At 42.3% G+C, this 27,284-nt stretch overlaps 1 protein-coding gene and 1 pseudogene across 1 annotated transcript in view; one reads left to right on the top strand and one right to left on the bottom strand.

Annotated features, from left to right (window-relative positions):
• PALLD (palladin, cytoskeletal associated protein) overlaps positions 1-27,284 on the bottom strand; it is a 285,430-nt gene that overhangs the window by 41,845 nt on the left and 216,301 nt on the right. The window contains exon 11 of the mRNA XM_066632312.1: positions 3,059-3,754. Coding sequence (XP_066488409.1) covers positions 3,059-3,754 — 696 coding nt within the window. The remainder of the gene's footprint in view (positions 1-3,058; positions 3,755-27,284) is intronic.
• LOC136656500 (5S ribosomal RNA) lies at positions 17,526-17,642 on the top strand (annotated as a pseudogene).

The raw sequence follows: 27,284 nt of genomic DNA, 5'->3' as shown, positions 1-27,284 counted from the left end.
TTAAACTGAGGGAATGGGCAACAAAATGGCAGATGTACTTCAAAGTAAGTAAATGTAAAGTGATGCACACTGGTGCAAGCAATGGAAATTTCACACATGTGATGATGGGCTCTGAGAGATCTATTAGGAAAAGGGAAGAAAGTGCTGGCCGACAGTTTGATGACATTGTTGACCCCAGTATGTGGTGGTGGTGGTGAAGAAGGCCAATGTCAAGCCCAGGATCATTAAAAAAAAAAGAAATTGAGAATAAAATGGCCAATATTATAATGCCATCATACAAACTGATGGAAAGGCACATCTGGAATGTGCCACCAGTTCTGGCCACCACATTTCAAAAAGGAAAAATGTAGTGGAATTCAAAAAGGTGCAGAATAAAAGAGTTAGGCAAAAGAAAACACTTCTTTCCCCAGTGTGTAATTAATCTGTGGCACTCTTTGCATAGGATATTGTGATGGCACCTGGCCTAGATGTCTTTAAGAGGGAATTGGATGAATATATGGAGAAAAGCTCCATTACAACTTACAAGCCATGATGACTATATACAACTCCAGGTTTTAGAGTAACTCCATGTTACTGAATGCCAGATGCAAGGGAGTGGCAACAAGATACAGGTATCATGCTGTCTTGTGTGCTCCCTGAGGTATCTGGTGAGTCACTGTGAGATATAGGAAACGAGATGGGCTTTTGGCCTGATCCAGCAGGGCTCTTCTTATGCTCAGATTCACAGATCTCCATGAAGGAGAGGATGCATAGACTCTAGCAATTTTACTAAGGATTGCTGTAGCCCACAGAGGTGGTGTTCTCTATGTCTAGTCTTCCTTATGTTGTCTTCAACTGTTTTTTGTGCCTCACGCTAATGCTTAATGAGCTGATGTTTACTACATACCTGGGTTGATATTTCAAAATGTTTTCTGTACACAGTAACAAACCTGCATTTTTAAAAAGTCTGACTTCAGTTGCTTTCTCCCCCTCCCCCCTTTTGCACAGAGTTTTGGAACAGTTAAGCCTAAATGCTGGCAAACTAGTATCTTAAACCTATCCAAGATCTCCACTTCAACAATGATGGCTTAGGCAATGCTGCCAAATCCACAGCCTGGAGAGGCCTCTAATTCATAAAGATGAATCTCCTTTGTGTTGAAAGCTGCATGATATTTATTGCTCATGTTCCCATGCTACATGTTGGGGAACAAATGTTAGTAAGACTTGATTGAGAGCAGTATAAAAATTTTTTGATTTTGTGGGAAATCAAGATGTCTTCTTTGGCCTCAGCTGAAGGATTCCATTCTTCTACTTGTAGTCAGGAAATTTTCATCCACCCTTTCCTTAATTTCAGCGCAACTGTTGAAGACATGTTAGCTATTAATTCCTCTGATTTTCTGCCAGTTTGAAAACAGCAGCTAGAAAGCAGGAAGAAGGTAACTCTGCTGAGCTCCTGATCCTTACATAAAGTTGCCTTAACTAAAGAAATATTAGGAGTGGGAAGAGGTAATGAGCAAGAATGAACTAGAGAAGACCAGGCTAGTCAGAGCTATGTTATCTGTAACAAGGGGAGCTCACAGGGCACTCTAGAAGCATAGTCCTCCCACCTGGTTAAGTTTCCTATAGCTCCTTGTGAAATAACCAGTACACCACCCACTGGCAGATATAGAATAGTAGAACCACAGAACTAGCCCCAGTATTGCAATAGTAATAGTGAACATAATTCAATTGAACATAATTATCAAAGGTGTAGATGATCAAAGGGCAGAAATACATATTACACTGAAAAAGCAGGTTTCCCCCAAAATTATCTGTTGTTCATACGATTGAAATGACGGAAGCAAAGGGGGAATTTGCAGGGGGAATTGGCAGGCAGAAGTAAAATGCTTTTAACAAACATTGCTGGACATGTAGAAGGTAACTGATAGTCATACATAGTATTCCAAGGAAGCAACCCAAACAATAAGTCAAAATACATATATGCAAATGACCAAGGAATTTCACATGAAGAAGTTATAAAAATGTTTACTTCAGTGTTTGGTCTTTAAAATGGGTAGAGAAAAATACCAAAAATAGTCTGAATACAGTGCAGGCAATTCAATGTAAACACATATACTCCTATTCCCATAAATATTTTCCTATAAAGGCAACTCTCAATTTACAAGGAAGGTACAGTCCTGAAAACACAGGTCTACAAAACTGAGGATCAGAAAAGTTTTTCCCAAACTTTATGGTGGTTTGATATGAATTTGGGGTGCTGATTCCAAAAATGGCATCTGTTTTGCCCTATCCCGTCTAGTTTTGGAGATTTAGTATAGCCTCATTAGTAAATGGTTCAAGCAGCTTCCTCATGAGGAAGCCATGGTTTAGCTGTTACGTTCATGAAAATGAACATATGAAATACAACATTATAGTACATATAAAATGTACTATAAAGTTTGGATGGAAACTGGAAAGATGCACACTAATCTGCCTACTTGATTGTGACATCACTAGCCTGTTCTTCTAGCTAGAAAAGCTTCTGCTACTGAGCTAGGCTTTCATGACCTGTTATTTGCCCATCACCTAGGAGGTCCCAAAATCCTTCCTGGCTCAGCAGACCTTTAAGGTGAGAAGGATGCCTGCTTTACAAGTGCAGAAGATGAGCAGTCCATGCAGAACCTAAGGCTGGAGACTTCATGAATTTACTTGAGATTTATCTGTAGACTGAGACTGATGTCTGCTTGCTCTGAAAAAATAAAAAAAAACCAAGCATCTTCTCTTCCTGTATCCCTAGCAGGAGACTGCCCACATGAAATACAAAATAAGGGTAGCACGTAGCAACAGCAACTATAAAACAAGTCATCTAAAGGTTCTCATGATTGCCCTGCAATGGGTGGGGGAGTGACTAACAGGCAGAAGTCCATAATGCATGTGTGCACTTGATTCTTCAAACAACTGTCATACAGATGTACTTTTGTGTACATAGATATCATACTATGTTAACCAGAAAGCAAACTGTGGAGAGAAATGCATTACCAAGAGGAAACCAAGAGGTAAAAAATCATTTTTGAAAAGAGCACCAAACATTTATACTTACGGAGGAGTGACACCTTTTGGAAGTCCTAGTGCATTGACAGACACAGGAGGAGGCTGAGAGGGTAGCATGGAGCTGAGGAAGGATGCTGGGGATTGACTGGCATTTGAAAACCTAGATGGTGGAGAAAGACTGCGGGAAGGCGAGGGGACAGATGTTGGGAGAGGTGGTGGAGGAGGTGGTGGCAGTGGAAAAGTATCGACCACTGAAAAAGTAGAAGTTGGACTAAAAACAGGTGGAGGAGGAGGTGGAGGGGATGGGGACGAAGGAGACCAGGGGTATTCCCCTTCAGGAGCAAATGGCTGAGAGAAAGGGGGAACTGATGTTCTACCAAATTGTTTCTGAGAAGCAGTAGGAGACATAGGGGAAGGGAGGCTGGATGTGGAAGATCCGGATGAAGGAGTCATGTAGCTTGAAGCAGGACTGATGTTCTGTGCAGCAATGAACTGTTTGGGACGGGCATAGTTGAAGGAGCTGGAGGACTGCATGGTGGGAGCAGAATGAGAGTTGAGAACGCTCATTTGCACAGGGGAAACAACAGTGTAGCTAGATTCAAGTTCTTGGAATGAAGGTGGAGGGGGAAAAGGTGGAGACAAGGGCAGACTCTGGTGGAGACCAGCCTGCTGCTGGGGACACCACTGGGCACTTTCTTTTTCCAGCCGGATTTGGTTCTGCAGCTGCTGAATTCTTAAAGGATCCCTGTATAATAATATTAAAAAAGAGAAAGCTAATTAGAACTATTTTATCTAAGAAAAAACAAGCAAAAAATACCTGCTTGTTAATTGAACTCTGGTCATGGCAAACAGACTGGCAACAGGACACAGATTCATGCACTTCTTTCCATTAGTTTAATCCTCTTGCAAGTGCACATTTTCCTTGCCACCCCCCTTTCTGTCACAGGCATCAACCACAGTTAAGATGTAACCTAGTCAGGGTTCCCACAGAAACTGAAACCAGGATTCGAAGCTGCTTCGCAAACCCCTTTGAAAGGGAACCTGGTGAGTGTTAACCATGGTTAAGGCTTTGGTGGAAAACTGTAGGGAACATCTGCGAGTGAGAGGGGATGGACTTGGGGAAAGGTGTGCACTGTTCTACATCCCACTCCCCATCTTTAGTTATGAACAGACCATTGTGTTACACTTTGAGTTCCATGATGGATGAAAGGCAGAATGAAGTGTAATGAGTTAAACAAATACCCAATGAACTACATATGATCAAAATTGTATGTTACATCATATTCCCTAATCTTTATTAATTATTATTATTATTAACAGTATTTATATACCGCTTTTCAACTAAAAGTTCACAAAGCGGTTTACAGAGAAAAATCAAATAACTAATTGGCTCCCTGTCCCAAAAGGGCTCTCAATCTAAAAAGATGCAAATGAATACCAGCAGACAGCCACTAGAACAGACAGTGCTGGGGTGAGGTGGGCCAGTTACTCTCCCCCAGCTAAAAAAAAGGAGCACCCACTTGAAAAAGTGCCTCTTACCCCAAAAGCAGGGGTTGTTAATAATAATAATAATAATAATAATAATAATAATAATAATAATAATAATAATAATAATAATAATAATAATTTTCAGGCCAATTCCAACCTCTTTGCCACTGGCACACTCCCATCATAAAAACTATAAGACAGAGTGAATTTAAGGTAAGAATAAGGTATTATTATATTATTACTAATATAAAGTACAAAATGATTAAGTACAATGTACTGTACACCTATACAACAAGCATCAAAACTGAATAATGTTTTCTAAGTTCAAAATTCCAGCCTTGTTCTCAGCTCCCTTATGATCAAAAATTCTTTTCATTAGTGCAGAGGGCTACTTTTGACCACTTCAGAAGATAGTTGCTCCATCCAACTGACTCTACTCATTTAAACAATGTTTACGTTCATGGTGCACAATGTCCTGGCCCCTACCCTGGCTTCCCTCACTTTTCTTATAAGCCTCTCTAATCATGGCAGGAGCGGTTTGCTCAAATTGCCTAGCTACATGTACTGCTAAATCAAACCACTCCTTGTGTGCAGTCAGGGAGATCTATAAGCAGAAGTGTTTGTTTCCAGTGAGTAAGGTAGGATTATAGCCTAACTCTTACTGAACACAATGGGCTTACTTCTGAATAAAATACCAAACATTTCAAACTCCTCTATCTATAAGGAAAGCAGGTGGATTGAGAGGTGGGGCCAGGACATGGGTAAACATAACCTGGCGTTAAATGCATGGGGCTGGTTGGACAGAGCAAATCAGTTCAAACTGACCCCTTGTGAATAGTTTTTGAATTCTAACAAATGAATAAAATCATGCCACAGAACACTTGTATGCACACCACAAGATCTCAGTTTCTTCTGTTCATGGCCTCAAAAGTGCTACAGTAGTCTCCTATTTTCTAACCATTTGCCTCAGAAAACCAACTCATCATCTCTCAGGATGTGGAACCTTCTGGGACTATACACTTCCGTAGAATCTCTCCCAGCTATACCAGGGTGGGGCCAATTGGATACACACTACGCAAATCAGGCACTGGTTTGCCCCACCGAGTTAAAAAACTAAGGGCGCAATCCTAACCCCTTATGTCAGTGCTTTTCAGCACTGGCATAGCAGTGCCAATGGGACATTGCTGCACCCTGCAATTGGGTGTCACTCACAGAGGCCTCCTCAAAGTAAGGGAATGTTTGTTCCCTTACCTCAGAGCTGCATTGCCCTTATGTCAGTGCTGGAAAGCACTGATATAAGGGGTTAGGATTGCGCCCTAAACTTGCTTAAAAAAAATGACATGACAACTTCCATTTTGCAGAATGAGTTTTTTTTTTTTTTTTTTATAAAAGTGAGCATTCCTGGTTAGAACCACCATCACCACGACAACTTCAGTCCTCACCAAAAGAGTTTTACAACCTTCTCCCACATGACCCACCCAGCTCTGCCCACCCAAGATTCCTTCTGGCTGAGGGTGGATTTTTCAAGCCCTTCTCTTGTCATACTTAAATGACATTAAAAAAACCTATTTTCCAGGTACTCTGATTGTCAGCATACTTAAGGTGCTGAAGGAGGTTAAGGGGTTCACTTTCAGAAAGCAACCACTTCTGAAAGCAGCCTTTGATGTGGATTTGCATTAGGATGATAGAGAGAAAATAACCCTGCACTAGTTCCTTGACTTAAATGTTCCCCCTGGTCTCCCCCTCCCACTATTAGAGGGAACCCTCTCACATAGTTTTTGTGCCTGTAATCTTTTTCCTCTCCATAGTCAGTAGCAACTTGGGGGGAAGGAGCAAGGGATCATCATGCAGGGGGGAAGGACTTAGGAGCTTTTAAACATGATCGATGCTCCAATCCAAAATTGCTTCTACCCCCACACCACTTTTTGAAAAATATGTTAGGGGTTCCAATTACTAGTATTCAGGTCCAGTTTGGTCCTCTGTGTACAGGCTGAAGTGGACTTTTTAAGCTCCCCCAAGTTGTGAAAGTGATAACCGAAAGTAGTTGCATACTAAGAATGTAAATTTGCTTGAACACCAGCACATTCAGGTTCAAGCTGTCCATGCTTAATTTTCCATTACACACAACTTGACGGACTCATCTATCCTTTTAATAGGAACTATTTCTTTTTTATAAAGTGGGTTAAAAGCTTTGGAACTTCAGAGCAGCTGTTCTTGTTCACCTTACACATTTCTGATGCTAACAATTCATAAGCACTTGGAATTGGCAACAAGGTCTCAGAACATTTATGGAGAAATACTACTTTTCAATTATCTCAAGTCCAATCCATTATCTCAAGTCCCACCTACTGGGAGCTCTACCAAGGGAGGACAAATAGCTATGAACCTGAATCTCTTCTTCCCCTTTTTGAAATCGTGATAGCACATTATGCTTCTTTAGGGCACAAGGTTCACATAATATTTTAGTATATGGTACCTCCAAGCCACAAACAGCATAGCACCATTTCCATGCAGCTTTCTTATCAACACTGTACAATTGCTGGATGGCCTTTTTCATCAACTCACAATTGTGGTCACCTCCAACGTGGCCTCCTTCAGCTCCAGAGGAGAGGGAAGAGCAGGGTTTGGCTTTGGGGCTGTACTTGGCTGAAGTGTTCAGAGTGCCTCAGCGAGGCGTGGATGCAGCAAACCCCTGCACTTCTTCCCTATCCTGCTCTGGACTAGGAGAGTTCAGTGCAGGGCCTGGCTGAACTCAGTAGATGCATTCAGGATGCCTCTGCTGACCACAGCCAAATTTTGCTCACTATCCTCACCAAAGGGCACCAACTTACTTACCAATGGTGCTTACCAATGGTACTTACCAATGGTGGCACCAACTTACTTACCAATGGTGGGGACTAAAACTGAGGACACCTGTTAGTTATGGTTTCCTGCACTACCACCATTTTTGTTTTCTCTTTCAGCAGGATCTTGGATTCTGCCATGTTCTAACCAAGATGCATCTGTTTCTGTTTGGGTGACTTACAGTGATTTATTAAAGCTTGTTTTTCTAAGAAAGGATTAAAGTAAATCCCTCTTTTCTTTCTTAGGCCAAGCACTTATACATCAAAAGATATCTCTCTTCATGCTAGCATGGCAGCATCTTAACCTTAACTCTCTTTAATCTTTCTGACACACACAGGAAAGAGGGCAGGATAAATATCACTGAACTCCACAGTGGAGCCAGGAAACAAACTTGAGCTCATTGCATGATATTAGTATGATATTGCTACTATCTCTACTCTAATTCTGAAACTAGGAGGAAGACTATTGGGAATCTAAATGGGTCACGAAGAAGAATTCCAAGCCACCCAACTGGAATGAAGACTGTGTATGCCTGTTGCCATGAAACATAACAGAAGCACAGAGGTTGAGCACATGTCCTCAATTGCTATGACCTGCTGAAGGCTTGCTACATTTTTCCCTACAGTTTGGGATGGAGGGGAGGGAAGAGGCAGGCAGAGAACTGGCATTGAGGTACAGGCATTTTAAAGTATATACACATATTTTCAGGCCAATTCCAACCTCTTTGCCACTGGCACACTCCCATCATATAAACTATAAGACAGAGTGAATTTAAGGTAAGCACATGCACAGGCCAATTCCTAACCTTACAAAAATGCTGCTGGGTTTACTGCAGAGACAGGAAATCTAAAGGCATCTTTAAAATGGCTGATAGCTTTGAAGATGGCAAGCAGGTAAAAGTTGGGTAAAGGGACGAAGGAAGAAGTAGGAAATCTAAGCCAATGCCTTACCATCCTTCCAACTTCATGCACGATTGTCTCCATACAAATTCACAAGGACTGCATGGTTAGGGAGTGCCTCTATCATTCAATTCTCCTCTCCCACAGGAGACCAAATCTGTCAGAGCCCCTCTACTCAAGCATTGGGGGGGGGTAATGTTTGCCTACACAGCCAGGAAGCATATGGTGGAGGGTAAGGGGATCATTTTCTTGCTGTTTGCCTTCCCTCCCTTTACAAGCTGCATTTGTTTTTGCAGGTCTACACTTATCAACAGTAAGTGCTTAAAACACCAAAGAGCATTATACTAAATGAACAGAACAGGCAAAACTCTGTTGTGACAGTTTACAATCTGACAGTAACAATATAAAGCGAGAAGTCAAGTCAGGCTTCTCAACTCTCCTACACTGAAAAGCAGATTTCCAACTTTAAGGCTAATCTCTCATCCCTTGTGCTTTGCAATGTACACTCCCCAGCTGGCTTCTCTTCTACTCAATTTCATTTAGCTCAGTTTCTCAAACTGTGGGTCAGGACTCACTAGGTGGTTCGTGAGCCAATTTCAGGTGGGTCCCCATACATTTCAATATTTTATTTTTACTATATTAGACTTGATGCTACCATGGTATGTGACTGCATCTGGGGAAATGTTACACATCTGTACTTTTAACAGGCTACTATGTACAGGTCCAGCCTATTTGTACACAAATTTTTTATACATGGGTTTGACTCAACACGAATGGCCCCTGCAAATGAGAAGGAATGTTCTGATCCCTGGAGAAGAGGAAAAATGCATCCCTTTAAAATCAGTTTAAAAAACTGAACAGTCCTTTAACAACAGCCTCCTTAAAGAGAGAGAGAGAAAGAGAGAGAGAGAGAGAGAGAGGGCAGCTGGCTGACAATCCATCAATCCTTCTCTCTCCAGGCGACCCCTCCCTTCCCCCTGAGCACTGAAAGAAAGGTGATCACTTTGCATTGGTGAAGGGTGAGTGAAGCACTTGGAGGAGGACTGATTGATGGATTGTCTTGTTAATGACTCTTATCTTACATCTCAAAGGTCAGCAAGGCTGTTTTTAAATCACCAGAGCAATGAATGAGGCTCAACCTATATATGCTTTTAACAATGGTAGTAAATGGGACTTACTCCTGGGTAAGTGTGGGTAGGATTGCAGCCTAGGATTGTTAAATTTTCCAGTTTGATGATGTCACTTCCAGTCATGACACCACTTCCGGTGGGTCCTGATAGATTTTTATTCTAAAAAGCGGGTCCTGGTGCTAAAAGTTTGAGAACCACTGCATTTAGCTGATAGGCAAAGCTGTGTGCATGCTGCAATTACACAGGAGAAAGAGACCTCTCTCTCCCTGTTATTCTATCCTTTATGGCTACAAACAGTGGGTCTTGTGGCACCTTGGAAGGCTAACAGACTTCTGACCATGCTATGTGAGTGGGAATTCATTTAAGACACACAAAGCATTATTCTCAGCAGGCAAATATAAAGATACTATACATTAAGATCCATGTAAGGCCCTGATAGGACTGGGGCGGAAGACACAGCGATTTGTCTAAAAGTCACATGAAGAGAACAAAGCCGTTCTCTGCTGCTCCAGCAAGTGGAACCAGATCCAATGGGCTTAAGTTGCAGGAGGAGAGATTTCGGTTGAACATCATGAAGTTCTTAAGAGTAAGAGCAGTTTGACAATGGAATTGATTACCAAGGGAAATGGTGGATTCTCCTTTGCTGGAGGTCTTCAAGCAGCGGCTTAACAGGCACCATTTGGAGATGCACTAGAAAGGATTTTCCTGCTTCAAGAGGAGTCTGGACTAGTTGGCCTTGAAGGTCCCTTACAACTCTTGGATTCTATGATCTAGTGAGTTTACAACAGAAGTGATGTTTGAACCATGGACAGCGTGATTTACTGCTTCTACAGGGCAACTGCAAGTTGATTAACTCAAAAGTATTCCAAGGCCGATGGAACTTCCTTCCAAAATAAGTGTGCATGGGACTGCAGGCAGCTGCTATGTCACAACAGTTCACCTCACTGTTCACAACAGATTCTGTACAGAAACTGTGCATATATGCATTTGCTCACCCACCCACCCAGCCTCCTAACTATTAGTGCAATAGCCACTCTGTTATGGCAACACTGTTTCCTCAATAAAGCTCCTATCAAAGCAAATATCAACTTTATCCTTGTGTGGTCTTTATAGGAGGACTTAGCTCTTCTGTTTACATACTGTCTATCGCAGCTGGAAAGCTCAGAGTTGTCCCACTATGCCAGATGCGAGAGAGAGAGAGAGAGAGAGAGAGAGAGAGAGAGAGAGTATAAATGAGCACACACCCTTTTCTGTATATCTTGCATATAAATATTTATAAATGAGATGCACATATATAGCATTTATCATACAGCGTTAGCAGACAGCTCAAAAATTTTGCTTTTAAGTTTTGCCCTGTAAGTGAAATATCATTATGCAGTCTTGACAACTGTGGACTAGAAGATGTGTAAAAACAGTAGTAATGGAATAGCTTAGTTTCCATTATTGAACTGATTTTGATTCTGCAAAATAAAAGTCTCACACTTAAAAAAAAACCCTTGGTTTTTTCAGGAGGCAGATCTTACATATGTTGTAAATAGAAAGACCACCAGCCTAAGACCACCCATTAAGGCCAGGTTGGTTGAGTTAAAATGAGCAATCACCTGCACAGGCCCTATTGTACATGAGTCAACAAGTTCTTAATCATTTCCAGGGGAATGAGTGCAGGATAACTTCTTGCTAGACTGTGCCCTGATGCAATACTTTCATCAAACCCGTTAGGCGACATACTGCAGTTATGTGGGCGCACACAAAAACACTGAACATTTGTTTAAAAATCATGAGACATTTTCCATGGGAAGAATGTTAGTCCTTTTTCTCTGAAGAACTGGCTTTAGACTACAAGGATGCCAGCTGGATGTTTTATGTTATTCTAGAGTTGCATTTAAAATGTGGAAATTTGTGCTCTGTGTCATGTATTCTTTAAGGAGATATATTCAATACCCACAAACACCTCAGAATGTTTTGCTATGCCACATAAAATAGCTTGCACTGTTAATTAAGGCAAAAGTCTGGTGTTTCTGAAAAACTTTAGGTCAGCTATTTTGTTTGGTAGGCAAAAGCTTACCATATCTCCTAATACCACTGAGCAATTCTTAACTTCTTTTGACAACATTTGCTTCTCATTCATTCATCACTGCAAATGAGAAAATCTAAAACAGTCAATTACATTGGAGGTGGTGGCCTGCTCTGGCCAAGGTGCTGCACTGAATTTCAGCTACCACCCAGCTCAATTAGCAAGTCGATCCAGGGCACACTCTTTTGTGCCCCAAACGCCATTTCCATGGCTTTGATTTGCACGCATATACGTGGGTCGAAATACTGCAAATTAGACATTTGCGACTGAGGACTGTGGGCAGAGTTACCAACGGAACCCTTTAGTCATTCCTTGTGTAGATTCACAGAATAGGGGTGCATGGTTATACAAGAACCACACACACATCTACCCTACTTCTATTATACAAGGCCTACTCATGTAGCAAAATGAGGTAGTAGCATGGTCTGTGACACTTGGGACTACAGGTGGGGGATGGGACAGAATGTCCCTCCCCTAAAGTGGTAGTATATTTTAGTTACAGAGAAGTGTTTTGGATGCACTGGTATTTTTTCTCACTTTTTTTAAATACAAGAAGAAACATTCAGAAGTAGTATCCTCATTTGTAGTTGGAGGTGGGACAGTCCATACTATTACCTCAACCTGCTAGATGTACAGATTCAACCTAAGACTACGAGACTCGTACAATAGTGCAGGACTGAAGACACTTTTAGACAAATTTCCTAGGTGCTTTATGACCAAATCCACAGAGTAAGGAGCAGGACAAGATGGTAAGAAGCAGCATAATGTTTTGTTCATCAGAGCACAGTTTGCAATCCAACAACCAACCTTAGGAATGTGTGTTTTTTCCCCCCTTTCTCCTGCCCTCTCCTAATTCCACCCTCCTTTCCGTTGCTAGCTTGAACCAGGATTTAGCATTATATCTGCACCAGTGCTAGTCAGGATTTGCCAACAAGCTTCGAATCTAAACTTGAACCCTTCTGAAGAAGGGATTTGGGGTTGGTATCAACTATAGTTAGTGCAGATGCAATGCTAAACCATAAGCTAGGGGATGGACTGAAACTGGAAGAATGTATGCTCCCAAGACTTGCATCTGGCCTATGCAGACTGCACTGATGTATCATCCACATGTGAAGAGTGGGGACGGACCAAAGAATGGAAATTAAACAAATTCCGCATATGTATAGGGAAGGCCCAGTTGCCCCAACAGAACAGTGGGGGTGGTGGTGGTGAGAGAATGACAGCACAAGAGCAGAGGAATAGAACTTTAAAGGTAAAAGTGCCTTAAACACTATACAGATCATGATTTAATCCTGTCATGTTGTAATCCTGTCATCTATTTTGACCATATGGCCTGATACCCATCCAATACGAGACCTGAAAAAAGTTGAACAGACAAAATTGGGGAGGAAGAAGGACTGCACAGCTTAGCCTGGAAGCGTCTGTTTGGGAAAAAACGGTAAATCTTGCTGCAGCAGCTGATGGGCTCTCCATAAGCCTCTTCCTTGGGTCACAATTTGGAATACAATGGTTCCGTGCTGTTGATATTCCTTGAAACCATGGAACATCAGCATGTTATATATACTCATTAATGCACACAAGCAGCAGTCAATTATAGACAAACTTTGAATAAACATATCATTCCAGACAAGGCATTCCATGGAGGCAGAATGAACCAGACCAACTCAATGACTAATACTGCAAGATAAGTGATGTCACGCAATTTACAGGACAGAACTCATATCTGGCAATGCTAGAGGAATGCAGCTGTGCCATCATCCACCCATAAAACAGCTAGTGAGTCAATATTTTGCTGAACATTTGCTACCGTCTAGAAAAAACTATTCTTGACAGCCTTACTATTTTTGTTCATCTTCAAACTACAGGAACTTTCCAAATATTTTCAAGTATTATTGAATCGTTGCAGAAAAACATTGTTGCTCTACCAACTCCCATAGGTAACTTCTTTTCAACTTTTATTGAACTGTATTTTAACATAGTATATGGTTCATTTACAGTAGTAGAAATGAAATTACTATATCTGCAGTAGTTTGCAAGAAACCATATATAAAATGCCAAATAAGTACATTGCATGTACATTTATATGCATGAGATGTGCAATTCAAATAATCTTTTCTGCCAGCTTTGAAAGCACATAGCTTGGGTGTACTGCGTATACAGTTAAAGGATGTTGTACTGCAGTGGTCTTCAACCCTTTCCGTGTCACAACCCCAAAAAATAAATAATGAGACTGGGGACCCAATTTCGCCCTCTCCCAGGACCCTATCCGGCTACCTCCATCCCCATCACCACCCACTCCCCATCCCCATAATGTCCTCCTAGCACTGTTCACTGTAACAAAATATTCTTATTAGAGAGAGCAGAAAAAGGTATCATGAATCCTGAGACTAGTGAAAGTTATTTTAGCACAATTGCAAAGAAACTGAGCAGGACTGGGATACAATCTGCAGGTAGTGAAGAGGTACACCAGATGCCTTCCCTTTTACCTAGTGGTGCTCTAGTCCACTGGGCTTCAATCTTTTTTCATGCCTGTAAGTTGCCGTGACCCCACAACTGAAGTTTCACGACGTCAAGAGGATGCCAATTCCAAGGCTGAAGAACACGGTTATATTGTACATGTGGTGGCAATGTACACCTGCAGTCTGCAGTGGTGTGGACCCCATGGAATACACAGTGCACACGTGCATGTGAACTGACTGTGATTTAGCTTGCAAGTTCTTGCTATTGACTACTTAGTATGTTTAGACTGAAGAGAGTAATTCAGTTAAGGTAAATTCCAATGCAACTGAATTATATGCCCCTTTCTTTTTTTTATTTCTTCCAATAAGACCTGTGTTGATGGAGACTGTTTCAAATGGTAAAATTCAATCTGAAATCACTATTGTACTTGGGGGCTGCATGTACACAAGTAGGTTTTGTCCAGATGCTAGTAGTGGCTTCTGATGCGAGGTGTTTGGCGGCCTTGATACTTAGCTTTCATAAAAACATACAAATCACCACCTCCAAGTTGCTAATCCTTGCAGTTTTAAAGACACAAGGAAACATATGCAGCATTTTGCCAAAATAGACACAAGTTTGCTCCCACCTCAAAACATTCTCGCCAATAGGTGGACTTCACTGAGATGAGTGACACTGCAAATGGAGTAACAATATCTTGTTTCATTATTCCCCTTGATTGGGCTGAACATGCAATGAAGAAGTCACAGATAGGATTTCAACTCTATTCTTTTCCCACATTCCAATAGAAATTAATATCCAGTTAGCCCAATCTTATCTAAGTTCAACACAGAACAGCAAGTTGTAAGTGACCATGCAGGCTGCTATTTGCTAATTATTTTTGAAGTCTGGCATTTGTTTTCAGATGGGCAAGCAAAGGCTGGGATGGGAGGGAGATGGATGTATTTTTAAGATGTAGCAATTAAAGTATACATCAAACAGCTGGTGTATAAGCATTTTCCTTTTACACAGCCCAGTTTTAAATATTAATAATTTCCCAAGGAGCCAGTAAATACGATGTATGATCACAAATAGTACTAAAATGGCTTCAGTGCATCCAGAAGAGGAAGGTGGCATAAATTGCAGTCTTCTCTCTGATCTAAGGAAACACACTTTTACCTCAATGGGGGAGGGGGAATGTTAGACAGAAATATCTAGAAAAAGCTGTTTTGTTAATTGTACTCTGGATATATTGATGAACTGTATTTTTTGGGGTTTTGTTTAACTAGTGTGCTAGAACTCTATCTGGTATATAATCTACAAATCTACAAATTCTGGATCTACAAATTCTCAAGTCTAATCAGGTGCTAGACAATGTTAAGTCAAGAGCACTGTTTCACCAAGAGTTCTTATATGGCATCAGTCACTGGGATCACTGAAACATCTCTATTCTGTAATCCCTAGTATTCCCATTTTTCATATGGTCAGTGAGAGTGAGTTGCCCAAGCTTGCTGTGTGAGAAGGAGATTTGAACTCTGTGCTGGACTCAGAAAGGTCTACTCAGGACTCTCTTCATGATCTTCTACTTAATTATCTTTAACACATTCCTTGACTGCTTTTAGCTCCTGCAAATAGCACTAGAAGCCTGCAGTTAATGAATTGGCTGGTAAGAAGCCAATTCTAGAAGCCTGCTTCTAGAAGCCAAAAATCAATATTCCTCTTTCAGAAACAAAGTCATAGATCCAGACCTAGCAACCATGTCCCTCTGGTTCCTTGACTTGCCTTCTTATTTCCTTCTGGCCAATGGCATGAAGACCTTCAATCTATCGGCCCTATATGCAATTTTGCCCCAGTTGCATTGTATCCTTAGTGCTTTCCTTCCATGACTCAATCAGCCATTGTTTCCTCAGGTTTCCACTTTCTAGGGCATTGCTTCATTTGACCCACTTTAGCTACATAGTCTCTTGCTAACATTATCATCTTTCTCTCTGCACATAATACAGCCCAATCAAGTCCTATGAAAATGTTTCAGAACCCCTATTCTGATTAGCCCCATCTTGCCTTAATTTTTTTGAGCCTCTTCTGCCCGTTTCCTCAAGCCTCCTTCTCCAGGTGCTCTTTGTTCATGTTCCTGTTTCAGGTTTATTGCCTACTCCGCACATTCTCTCACCCGCCTTCATTCTAAGTACATTACATTGGTCCCAAGTAACCACCATTTAAACTTCTCTTAATGATGTTCTGCAACATTTCAAGTGGAACATTAAGATTTCTGCAGAAACACAATCAGCTCTCTTTAGAGATTACTGACAGAGCAGATGGCCAAAAAAAGTCACCTCCTGAGTTTGCACTGTGCCTCAATATAAATGCAGCTAAGATTGCAATTCTACCCAAAGCAGAATTTGGTCATTGATTTGCAATTTAGTGGATTTACCGAAGAACCTGTGGGACAAACCATAAAAACCTGCAGGAATTCCAATGGGTCTTTATCACAATTGAAATGTCTGACATCACACAGGAATGCTTCCAGAGTCAAGACCCCTCCCCCTCCACCCTCAAGGGAGGAGTAGGATTGCTAATAAGCATCAATTTTGACTACTTACCAAAACTGGTCAGCATTTGTGGACCTCTGTCAACTTCTACATTGGTTATAGAAGACAGATTTATTGAAAGTGCTGATCCATCTTGAACAAGGAGACAGAGTTTAGTGTTTCCTGTTGGCAAATTGCTGCAAACCACCACGAGTTTATGGGTATTTGCAGAAAGGGAGGGACAGAGACATTGTTCCATCACCTGCCTGCATGTGGAGAGTTGCAGAAAACACTTCTAAATGATGGTAGCAGCTTCATGAAAGAGAATTGTGTGACAAAACTCAAGGCCACTGTCTGGAATGTGTATATGGAAATAATGCCATGTTTGAAGTGGCCTTAAGACCTTATGAAGAATTTGGCATATTTCTCAAACGGTTGCTACAGAGAGAATCCCTAAGGCAACATTGTAGAACTAAAACATAAAGCCTCTTAAATTGCCATGATTGTATCCTATATTTCAAGAAATACAAACAGCCTGTTAAGCTCCCAGACAAAGGGGCCCATTCATGTGACAGAGCAGCCAAGGTCAAAGCACTGTAGAATTCAAAACGAAGTTACGCAGATGCAACCATATATGAACTTTGGTGCTCATCTAAATCAAAACACAATGACCCCAGAAACAACCTTTTTAAGTCTTTCAAAAACCCTCTCAGTTTGTCCCAAATAATTTGCTTTAAACAACTTTATACAGAAATAAGCAGAACAGGTAAATATGATCACATTTTGTTGGGCGCAAACATTTAAAGGAGATTGGATGGAATGGGTCAAAACTTGAGGACTTTTAAAATCTGCAACAGCCACCAAAATCCCCTCAAAACCTATTGCTACTGATATAGGACTTTATCTGGAGATATGACTACATTCACCAAAGATAATGAGTTTATTTTGGGGCAAAACAAAAAATATGTGCTTTCCAACAGCATTAATGAACCCTATAAGACTATCCTGGTCTAATTCTGCTATTTCCAATTTTGCTGCTTACCATAATTTAATTCACCTCAAGAGAACTTTACTCATGCCCATTTTCTAATTTTGTTTTCTGCCTGCCAGGTCTTAAGCTAGCAACTGTTACCCTGCAGATGCCCAATCTCCTCTGATCTCGGAAGCTAAGCAGGGTTAGGCCTGGTTAGTACTTGGATGGGAGACCGCCTGGGAATACCGGGTGCTGTAGGCTTATACCATAGTCTTTCGATACTGAAGGCTGCCAACCATTGTCATAAAGAAACCAGAAGCAGCCACAGGGCCAGTACTTGGTGAAGACACATAATCTCTCCATGACAGGAAGCATTTTCCTAACCACACACATACAGCTAGTGTAGCTAGTAGGTAGTTAGGTAGTGTAGCTAGTAGGTAGTTGGTAGCTAGTGGAAATATATGAAGAGTTTCATTGAGCACATACAGAGTGCCCTATCCTCCAAGCAACGGAAGCCTACTATCCCTGCCCCTTCTTTAAAAATGACTTACAAGACCGATGGCATTGCTCCCCCATAGCTTGAGTACCTAAACACTGAAAGTATTCACTGTCCTGACTACCTAGCAAGTATATCATATATAGAGAATACAGATTCATTTCCCCAAACATCATTTCTTAATCTAGAAACTCTTCACAATTCAAATACCGAAGACAGGAGGTGGATGGATAGGAAACTCAGGGGACCCACTTGCTTTGACCAAAGCAACCCCTTCAAACTGCCTGGAGGTACTGACCTCACCTACTGCTCAACCTACAGTATATAGACCTGACCTGCAAAAGAAACACAGTGGTGGCAGCAATGCCACAACCCAGTTGAGGCTGGGTCGCAATTTACTTCTAGGCCCCAAACCACTTGCAGATGCCCTCTGCTGCAGAAATTGCCAAGTTTATCAAATGGCATAACTCATGCTCCTGCAACAGCTGGGAGTAGAAAAAAGAACTGACAGGCATTCTCCTACTGTTAAAGTACTATAACAGAAGAAGCTTCAGCCTGTAAAACTCTCCCTTGTACACAAATGTTTAAAAGACAAGGGAGAAATGTTCACTTGAGGAGTATCTCCACATCACCATCAATGACATATTTCAGACATTCAAACAGAACAGTTGTTTGACAGAAGAAAGAACAATCAAATTTCTGCTGGTTAGCCAGAGGGCAGGAAAAATATGTAATCTTCACTATAAAAGTGAAGATTCTTCCTTTCAGACTTAATGGTCTTGCTGCCTGACAACTTTAGGGCAATGGCTTGACTAGATAAATGCAGATATATCTCAGTTCTAGAAGACTTGGGATTCACAAATGTGGATTTTCATCAATATGTAATAAAAAGTAATCTAATATTTGTATGTTGTGTCTGAGATGGGGGAATCCCATCTTCTTTTGCTAACTCTTCTTAAAGCCTAGCCCAAGTACATCACTGGTTGGTTAGTGACACTGATGCTTTGTGATGTCACTGCTGTCATAGAAACCATTTGTCTACACAAGTGAAAAATCTCATCTGCCAGTAGAAGAGCATGGCAAGCTAAGAGAGGAGGCAACACCTTGAGTCTGGCGGGATCACAACTGCTCAACTAAAAGAACACCACTCTATCTATGGCCCTGGGTGCAGCTCCATCTTAAAACAACAAAGATGGCTCAAGAAATTGACTGGTTACGCAGTCAGGCAGGTGTATGTAAAGTAAACCACTACAGCCCTGAAGGACAGAAAGACCAGGACCGTAAAATGATATGTTTTGTCGATGTCTCCAGCCTAAAAAAGAAGGGTAAAGAACAGAAAGAATTCAACCATCTTGATCTGGGGAGTCTGGAGGAGAAAGAAGTTATTGTTATAAAAGATAACAAGCGAAACAATCCCAACAACACTGAAGGTGCAGTTTGCCTTTTCAAGCAAGGCTCCTCTGAAGAACTCAATGTCGTGGGCTGGCTGGCTAATGATCTTCAGAAGTATGCTATTGGATTTCAGCATGCACTGCAACCTGCAGCTGGTTCTCGCAAAGGTGGGTCTCCCTACACCATATCCTCTGACAAGCTAAGTAGTAACTCCAGCCTTCAAAGAGGATCAGATGAGCCTTCTTATGTCAACAAACTTTGCTCCCTGGTTGTTCAAAAGGCACGTCAAGAATTAAAGAATACTTTGGAAAGCAGTAGTAAGACCATGATGCGTCCATCCATTAGTAGTTCTGACAGCAAGCCTCCAACCCCAAATGGGCCTCAGGACAGTAGTGCAGAAAAGCCCTGGTCAATGGATTTGCATGCAAAAGACATTTTTGGAATGGCATTAAAGATGATACAGCAACACCTAATGGAAAAGACCAGACAAACAACTCATGAAATAAATGACGGTTCACCCAGCTACACTCAGCGGGAACCCAGCTATGAGCGGGTTGCAGAAAGTCAAGCTCCCAAGTTACCTCCAGGGACAGGTGGCCCACAAGATCCTCATCATGAATCGCCAAAGGCAACTATATCAGGTATCCTTTTGTCACTTGTCCAAAAAGTCTTGCGTGACGCTGCTTCAAGTTTGGATGAAGGTTTCTGTGACGCAAACAGGGCTCACAAGCAGGCCCCCACTTCATAAGTCACGCTCAGGAGGGAAAACACCTTATTAAAAACAGAACATGGGATATGTATGGCAATATGGATCAGTAAGCAAACAATTTATTGACCAGTTGAAATAATCTGTGATGATTTTGAGCCACCTCATGGCTAAGGCAATCAAAGACTTCAATTTAGCCACTGGTGCACATCAGGACAACAAAACTGTTACCATTTCTCATCACAGAATGCAGGAGGGCAAAGAAGATCTTCTCTAGTGAAGCAACAGGGTCCAGTCCATTCTGGAGGCAATGGCTTATGTAATCAGAACACCAACAATTTACAGAACAAGAGCTATGGTCCAAGCACCCCATCTCAGGCCATAGCTCCAGTGAATGTTTGCTTCCCACTTGACTGCCCAACTTGATATTCATAAAGAAGAACAATGGGGAATTGTCCAGGAAGAGCCTACTGCAAATGAGATATTCTTCAGGAGCTAATGAGGTACTTTGGAGAACAACAGATGGATGCCAATGTGGGAAAACCGTCTTTGGTGTGGACAAACTGACTATCTTGCTATCTTGTAGTGCCAACTCTTCCCTCTCTTATTGCTTCAACCCAGCTTAGGCGCCCAAACCCAGCCTTCTCTGGCGCGATAGCTGCCATCACAACCCCACTGAAAACAGCAGCACCACCATCACCATCACAGTGATTTCAACTGGTAGATTAAATTGTAGCTGGGCAAGATCATCAATTAAAAAACTTGTAAAAAGTGAGAGCAAGATAGACTGTTTTATTTTTAATCGCTTCAACTGAACATGGCAAATTTGTCTAGGTATCAGCTAACTGCTACACTTAGGATATGCAGTGCAGTTAGAATGCTACTTTTCACAAATCTTTTGAATGTTTTTAAATGCTACTTTTCAAAAATTCTTCAGTTGGAAGGTACTATGCAAAATCAGGCACAGCTGTTTTACTTTTACTTAGGCCCAACTTGTGTCAAGTAAGCTCATTAAGGCTTTATTAAGGACTTTAACCCTCTACCCCCATGCACAGAATTCACCCTAAGAAGGAAGGATTGCATCTCCCACTGACACCAACATGATCTTCCTTCCCATACTGCAGGGTCCTGCAATTGGGATAATGATGGCTGAAGCTGTCCTCACCATCCATAGGGGCTGAACTTACTTACCCCTCCCTCTAAATCAAGTCCATCAGCACTGGCTGCAAAAATCTCATTTGACATTTAATTTGCATTCTTAGTGCTGTTGGTTAAGAGTTCATTTTTCAGACTTTGAATGGTTTTGGTCAGAAGTTTGGGTGACAACAGGGAAGTGGGACTTGAGCTCCTGAAGAATTGGAGTGCAAATACACAGATAGGAACAGAAGAGCTGAGAGTTCAACTTCAAGAGAAAAGAAAACCCACTTTTAGATTAATGAAAGTCTCTCCTACTATCCTGTTGAGGAGCTTCTCACTGCACACACACATTCAGAATTTTTAAAAAGTCTAACATTAAAGCTATGGTTCTGGGTCCCTCAGGGTTCTGGGTCCCTCAGATCAATCTTACACACTCCTGGCCCACAGCCTTAACACTCCAGTGAGTCAGAAATGCATGTTCCCAATCAGGGCCTAGGAGAGGGGGGTAAAGGCGGGGTAAAGGGGGGTAAAGAAATTTGTATGCGGGCCCAGAGTCCAAAGGGGGGCCCAGGAGCCAAAGGAGGGGGTCCAGAAATTTCCTGGGATGTTACGTTTTCCTATCTATTCAGACTTGTTGCCTGCACGGGATGCTGGGGACACTGATGCCACATGGGTTGGTAGACCTGGGCTCCAAAGACTTCCAGCTGTCTTTAACCTCCCCCTACCCTGTTTTGTCCCTCCTTACCCCTAATTCTGCTTGCCCATCACCACCCTCCCCCACTCTGTTTCACCCCTCCCTCTTTGCAAAGCGGGCCAAAAGAAACTTTGTACCCCCCTGATAAGATTTCTCTCAGAGGCCCTGTTTCCAATTTAGTTCTTGTATATCCTTCCTCTCAAAGGCCTTAAAACTTCATGAGAGAGCAAAGCACAGTTCCCAGGCAAAAAAGCCAAATGGTGAGTAGAAATTCTTGCACACTTTCATCTGACTGGCCAAACAGGTCAGTCAAACAGGTAGGCATAGCAATCCTCAGGACCAACTGCCTCCGGTAGTTGCAACCACCCCTTTTAAAGAAGGGGATGCTGAAGTCCAATGGGCTAACTCCCCAGCTCTTGCAAGCACTGGGCTTCCCCAAACTCTAGGGATTCAAGACTCTGGTTTGTTCTAGTAGTAGACTGAGAGCTCAAACCCTATCCAACTTTCCAGTGCCGATTAAGCTGTGTCAATCGGGGGTGTGCTTCATCTGGAGGTGGGGGGAGGCAGTCAGTGGCGTTACTAGGATTCGCATCACCCGGTGCAGGCCTGTGCCTCACCCCATGCAGTGGGCGGGGCAACGTCCCAGATGGTGGGTGTGGTGATGTGCCATTGCCCCACCCCCACTGGTTTGGGGCTGTACCTTTTGTTAGAACACAGATATTTCCTCCAAATTCTGATTTTAGTGATTTTGAAAACTTGTAGAGTCACACACACACCCGTGTCAACTTACTAACACCTTACTGTAGCAGTTCTCAAACTTTTAACACTGGGACCCGCTTTTTAGAATGACAGTCTGTCCAGGACCCATTGGAAGTGATGTCATGGCCAGAAGTGACATCTTCAAGCAAATTAAAATAAATAATTATGAATAATTAAATTAAAATAAAATAAATAATTAAGTAAGGGGAAGCCAATCCTGTTCCACCAAGTGAATCTACTCTGAAGTAAGTCCCATAGTGGTCAATGGGGCTTACTCTCAGGAAAGTGTGGGTAGGATTGTAGCCTGTGACCAGGCCTGTGACCTGCACAGGCCTGCAGCCTGTGACCGGGCCTGACCACCAGCCAAGGCTCATCTGCCTACTCATGAGTAAACGCAACCGTGAGGTTGCTTCACTTTCCATAGGGCTGGGAGGGGGGACCCTCCTTCTCCCTTTTGTGTTTTTGGGAGCTGCATTTATTGGATCAGGACCATTCTGACGTCCTTGGAGTCCTCTCACCCTGCCCTGAGTCCTCTCAGTCCTTGCCTGGACTAAGGCAAGTTCACCTACTTGTGAGTAAATGCAGCACCATGGCTTCGTTTCAGGCTCAATAGACTCAGCTGGGAGGGAGGCAGGGACCTCCTTCTCGTGTTTTTGGGGGCTGCATTCATTTGATTGGGACCATTCTGGAGTTGTTGGATTCCTCTCAGCCCGCCCTTCCTGGCAGACTATGGCAAGTACGCCTACTCATGAGTAAACACGCAATACAGCTCACTTTCACTTTCCATAGGGCTCCATGCATTTTTTCTTAACCATTTTTTGGCCATAACTTTTGAACAAAAGGAGTGATTTCAATTCTGTGTTTTGCTTTGCATTATGCTGGGAATTCCACATCCAATGGTGTATGGCATGACAGGGTAGCTCCGAAAGCCACGAAGTTAGTGCGTCCTCCCCCCAGGGCGCGTCACTCCCCCAGTGCTTCACCCAGTGTGGCCCGTACCCCCTGCACCTGCCTAGCAATGCCAGTGGAGGCAGTCACTGAAGCTTCCTCATGGTAACAGAACATTTGTTCTCTTACCTTGGGGCTGTGTTGCAGCTGCATCAGCACTGGAAATTTGGATAGTATTGGGCCATGAGTGGCCTATGCAAGACTTAGATTAATTCTAAGATTAACCCTTTGCACTCACACAGATACGAGCCTGTAACAACAGAATTGTTTATTTGAAGGATAGAATTAAGGTAGTGGTTTCCAAACTGCACTGAGGCGAACTCACAGGGGTGCACAGGATGTCCCTGGTGGCCTTTTCTTCTGGCTGTCTTGGACACTGCCATCTTGGATCACACAAGATTTTGCATGATTATCACAAGAGTTTGCAAAAATCATGCAAGATCTTGTGTGATCCAAGAAGGCAGCACCCAGGGGAGCTGGGAAGAAGCCATCAAGAAAGAAGGGCATGGTGACCCCAGTAAGTTTGGGAACCACTGAATTAAGGTTACAGTTAACTTTGAAAGGCATTTAGGCATTTCAGAGAGAATATATCACAGAATGCTAAAACAAAGCTAAGCTCCTAAGCTTATTTATCCCTAATGTTCACCTGGAACTTTCCAACTTATAAGCATAAGCAAAAGGTTTGCTTCCGAAAATCAAAAGTGGCTAAAAGAGGCTTCTGAAGGACATTCTGAGGTCTGCACAGTGGGTTGCCAGGCTGGGAGAGGCTTTCAGCATCGCCAGGAGCATTGTGACTCGCCACAAAGTGAGCTGAAGCTCTGCAAAATCTGGGAACCCCTGCCCTACTTCATTTCTCTGTCTTCACATACTGCTGCTTGAATCTACCCATTTTAGGCTAAAAAAAACATAGTAGTGTTAATGTCAGTTGACCCTACATGTTTAAATTTTAAAAATCAACACCACATTTAAGGGCAAGTGAAATTAGCATATCTAGTTTACTTACAATATTTAAAAAGCCTTCTTGCCAACGCACTCAAGGTTGTTAGCAATTGAACACAAAGGCATACATCTATTTGGCAAGATACATAAGGAAAAGAAGTTTGGGAAGGAATTAAAAAAACACACACATTTGGGAACCAGTTCTTGCACAACCTGGCAGCTGGTCCCAGGCAAGCCAAATGAGGGTACCCCTCTCCATTCAGTGGTCCACTTTCCATGCAGTGACAAAGATGAGACACATAACACACAATTCAGTTGCAGTTAAGCCCTTTGCCGTCCTCCTGGATGCTGCTAGATTATTTCTTCCATTTAAATAAGTGTTTAACTGGGGTCAAGTAGTACCCATGACATTTTTAGGGTAGCTCAAAATAAAAGTAGGCTGAACAAAAGTTGATTTGTTTTTTTCAGTTGAAATAGAGAATTTTGGTTTAACAAGAAGTGATCGCACATCATCTGTATTTGTACTCTGTCCAGGAAATACTTCATACATCAGCTATGTCTGTTGTTCTAATCCGACAAGAGATATTTAGTCCTTTGGAACCTGGTACCAGAAATAGCAACAGTGCTGTTTTTGTTTTTTTTAACCTCCTTCTTTTGGTAACAATTTAAGTTTGGATTTGAAATTAACATGAATTCAACCCAAAAGGAAAATTAACTTGATTAGCGACCATTACATTTAGAAAAAATCATTTTGACTCCTGGCTAACCCAAAATATTTGTCATGTATCTGATGAAGTGGACTATAGTTCACAAGTACATTTAGGCTGAAATAAATTAGTTAGTCTTTAAGGTGCTACAATACTCTGTTGTTCTTGCTGCAACATGGCCAGCCCTCTGAAAGCTGCTCAGAAAGTTTTGCTAAAAGCTTGTTTCTTTCTTGCTGGTCAAACACCATGTTGCTCAACATTTCATAAGATGAATGCCTCATATAATCCTCTCCTTTATGAGGAGGTACTCAATGATCAGTGGAGTTGTGGGAACTGCTCATGCTTCCTTCTCTCTCTAGAACAGGGGTGCTCAAACTTTCAACTTTAGGGATGCTGGACCTTTAACAAGTGTATAGAAGAGAGAATTTCAGCAGGTGTAGCTTGTCATCTGTGGGATGACAAGTTGCACCTGCTGCAATTCTCTCTTCTATACACTTGTTAAAGGTCCAGCATCCCTAAAGTTGAAAGTTTGAGCACCCCTGCTCTAGAACAAGGGTTCTCAAGGTCTGTTCTAGCAAGTTTTTTCAGAACAACGGCTCTTCTCCCTGCTCTCAAAGCATAGAGTTTTCTTAAAGAAAATTGAGCTGAAGGAACAAGTGAACCACTGCAGAAGGGACCAAGCATTAAGGTAGGGATTGCCAAAGTGTGCATCACAATGCCTAAAGCAGGGATGGGCAAACATTCTGGCAGGAAGGCCACATCATCTCTCTGACACTGTGTGTGTGTGTGGGGGGGGGGAAGAATCAATTTACATTTCAAATTTGAATAGATTTACATAAACAAATACAATAGAGACAGAACAATAGATGGAATACAAGAGACAGAATGAATGAATTTTACAGAGCTTATTTAGAGAACTATAATACATGCGTGTAGAAACACATGAGAACTATGAACTGTTGGCCACACACCCCTTGCACAGTGAAAACATACCGAACGATCTGAAACACATGGAGATGTAAGTTGTTCAGGTAATGAGGGGGTGGTGGTGGTGGTAAAATAATGCCCATGGAAAAACAGAAAGCACATGGAGACTATAAAAGGCCTTGCTCTAACTTGGCCTGCAGCTCGTGTCTGGACATCACAACTGGCAGTCATGGGCCAGCATGGGCTCCAACAGGCCAGAGGCTCATTGGAGACTGGGGCTCCCTACAGGTTGAACTGGGAGTCCCCAAGGGCTGCAAATGGCCCATGGGCAGGGATTTACACACCCCTACGTTAGGGCATCACAGCACATTCTCAGGGGCACTGCAGGATGTCCCCAGTGGCCCCTCCTACCTTTTCCCCAGGTGCTGCCATCTTGGATCTCATGAAATCACATGAGATTTGGGCACTGCCATCTTGGATCTCATGATATCCAAAATGGCAGTGCCCAGCCAAGGATGCTGCAGGGATATCATGACCCAGGTAAATTTGGAAATCACTGCATTAAGTTCTCTATGGATACACTCAAGAACACATATATAGAATCATAGAATCAAAGAGTTGGAAGAGGCCTAATAGGTCATCTAGTCCAACCCCCTGCCTCAGGCAGGAAATCCTCTTAGAGCATCTCCAACAGGTGCTTGTCAAGCTCTGCTTGAATATCTCTAGTGAGGAGGAGTCTACCACCTCTCTAGGCAATCTGTTCCACTGCCGAACCGTCCTTATCGCCAGGAATTTTTTCCTGATGTCTAATCAAAATCTCCTCTCTAGCCTGGTTACCTCTCAAAACTGTTTAAACATGGTCCCTTTTGATGCACACTTCTCAGGAAAATGTGGAGTCCGATTCACTTTAGTGAGTACAAGTATGGAAATCAGCTGTAGTTCTTCTAGATTAAACAGAATATAAAAGTGTGTTTTAATTTATGTGGTGTGGAGAAGAAACTTGCAGAAGCAATGTTGCCGTGCAAATGTACAATAAGTTACCCTTCCTCCCACCTCACCGCTCAACATCACCACACTCATTGCAAGTAGCACAGAACATAGGTGTTAGTATGCTAATGGCACAAGCCTGTGCATGTCTACTCAGAAGCAAGTCCCACAAAGTTCAATTGAAAGAATGTGTGTACAGGATTGCAGTCAA

Source organism: Tiliqua scincoides, chromosome 6, assembly GCF_035046505.1.
Source record: "Tiliqua scincoides isolate rTilSci1 chromosome 6, rTilSci1.hap2, whole genome shotgun sequence".
NCBI lineage: Eukaryota > Metazoa > Chordata > Lepidosauria > Squamata > Scincidae > Tiliqua > Tiliqua scincoides.
Note: the sequence above shows the minus strand (reverse complement) of the source record. Positions and strands in the feature narration are given on the sequence as shown.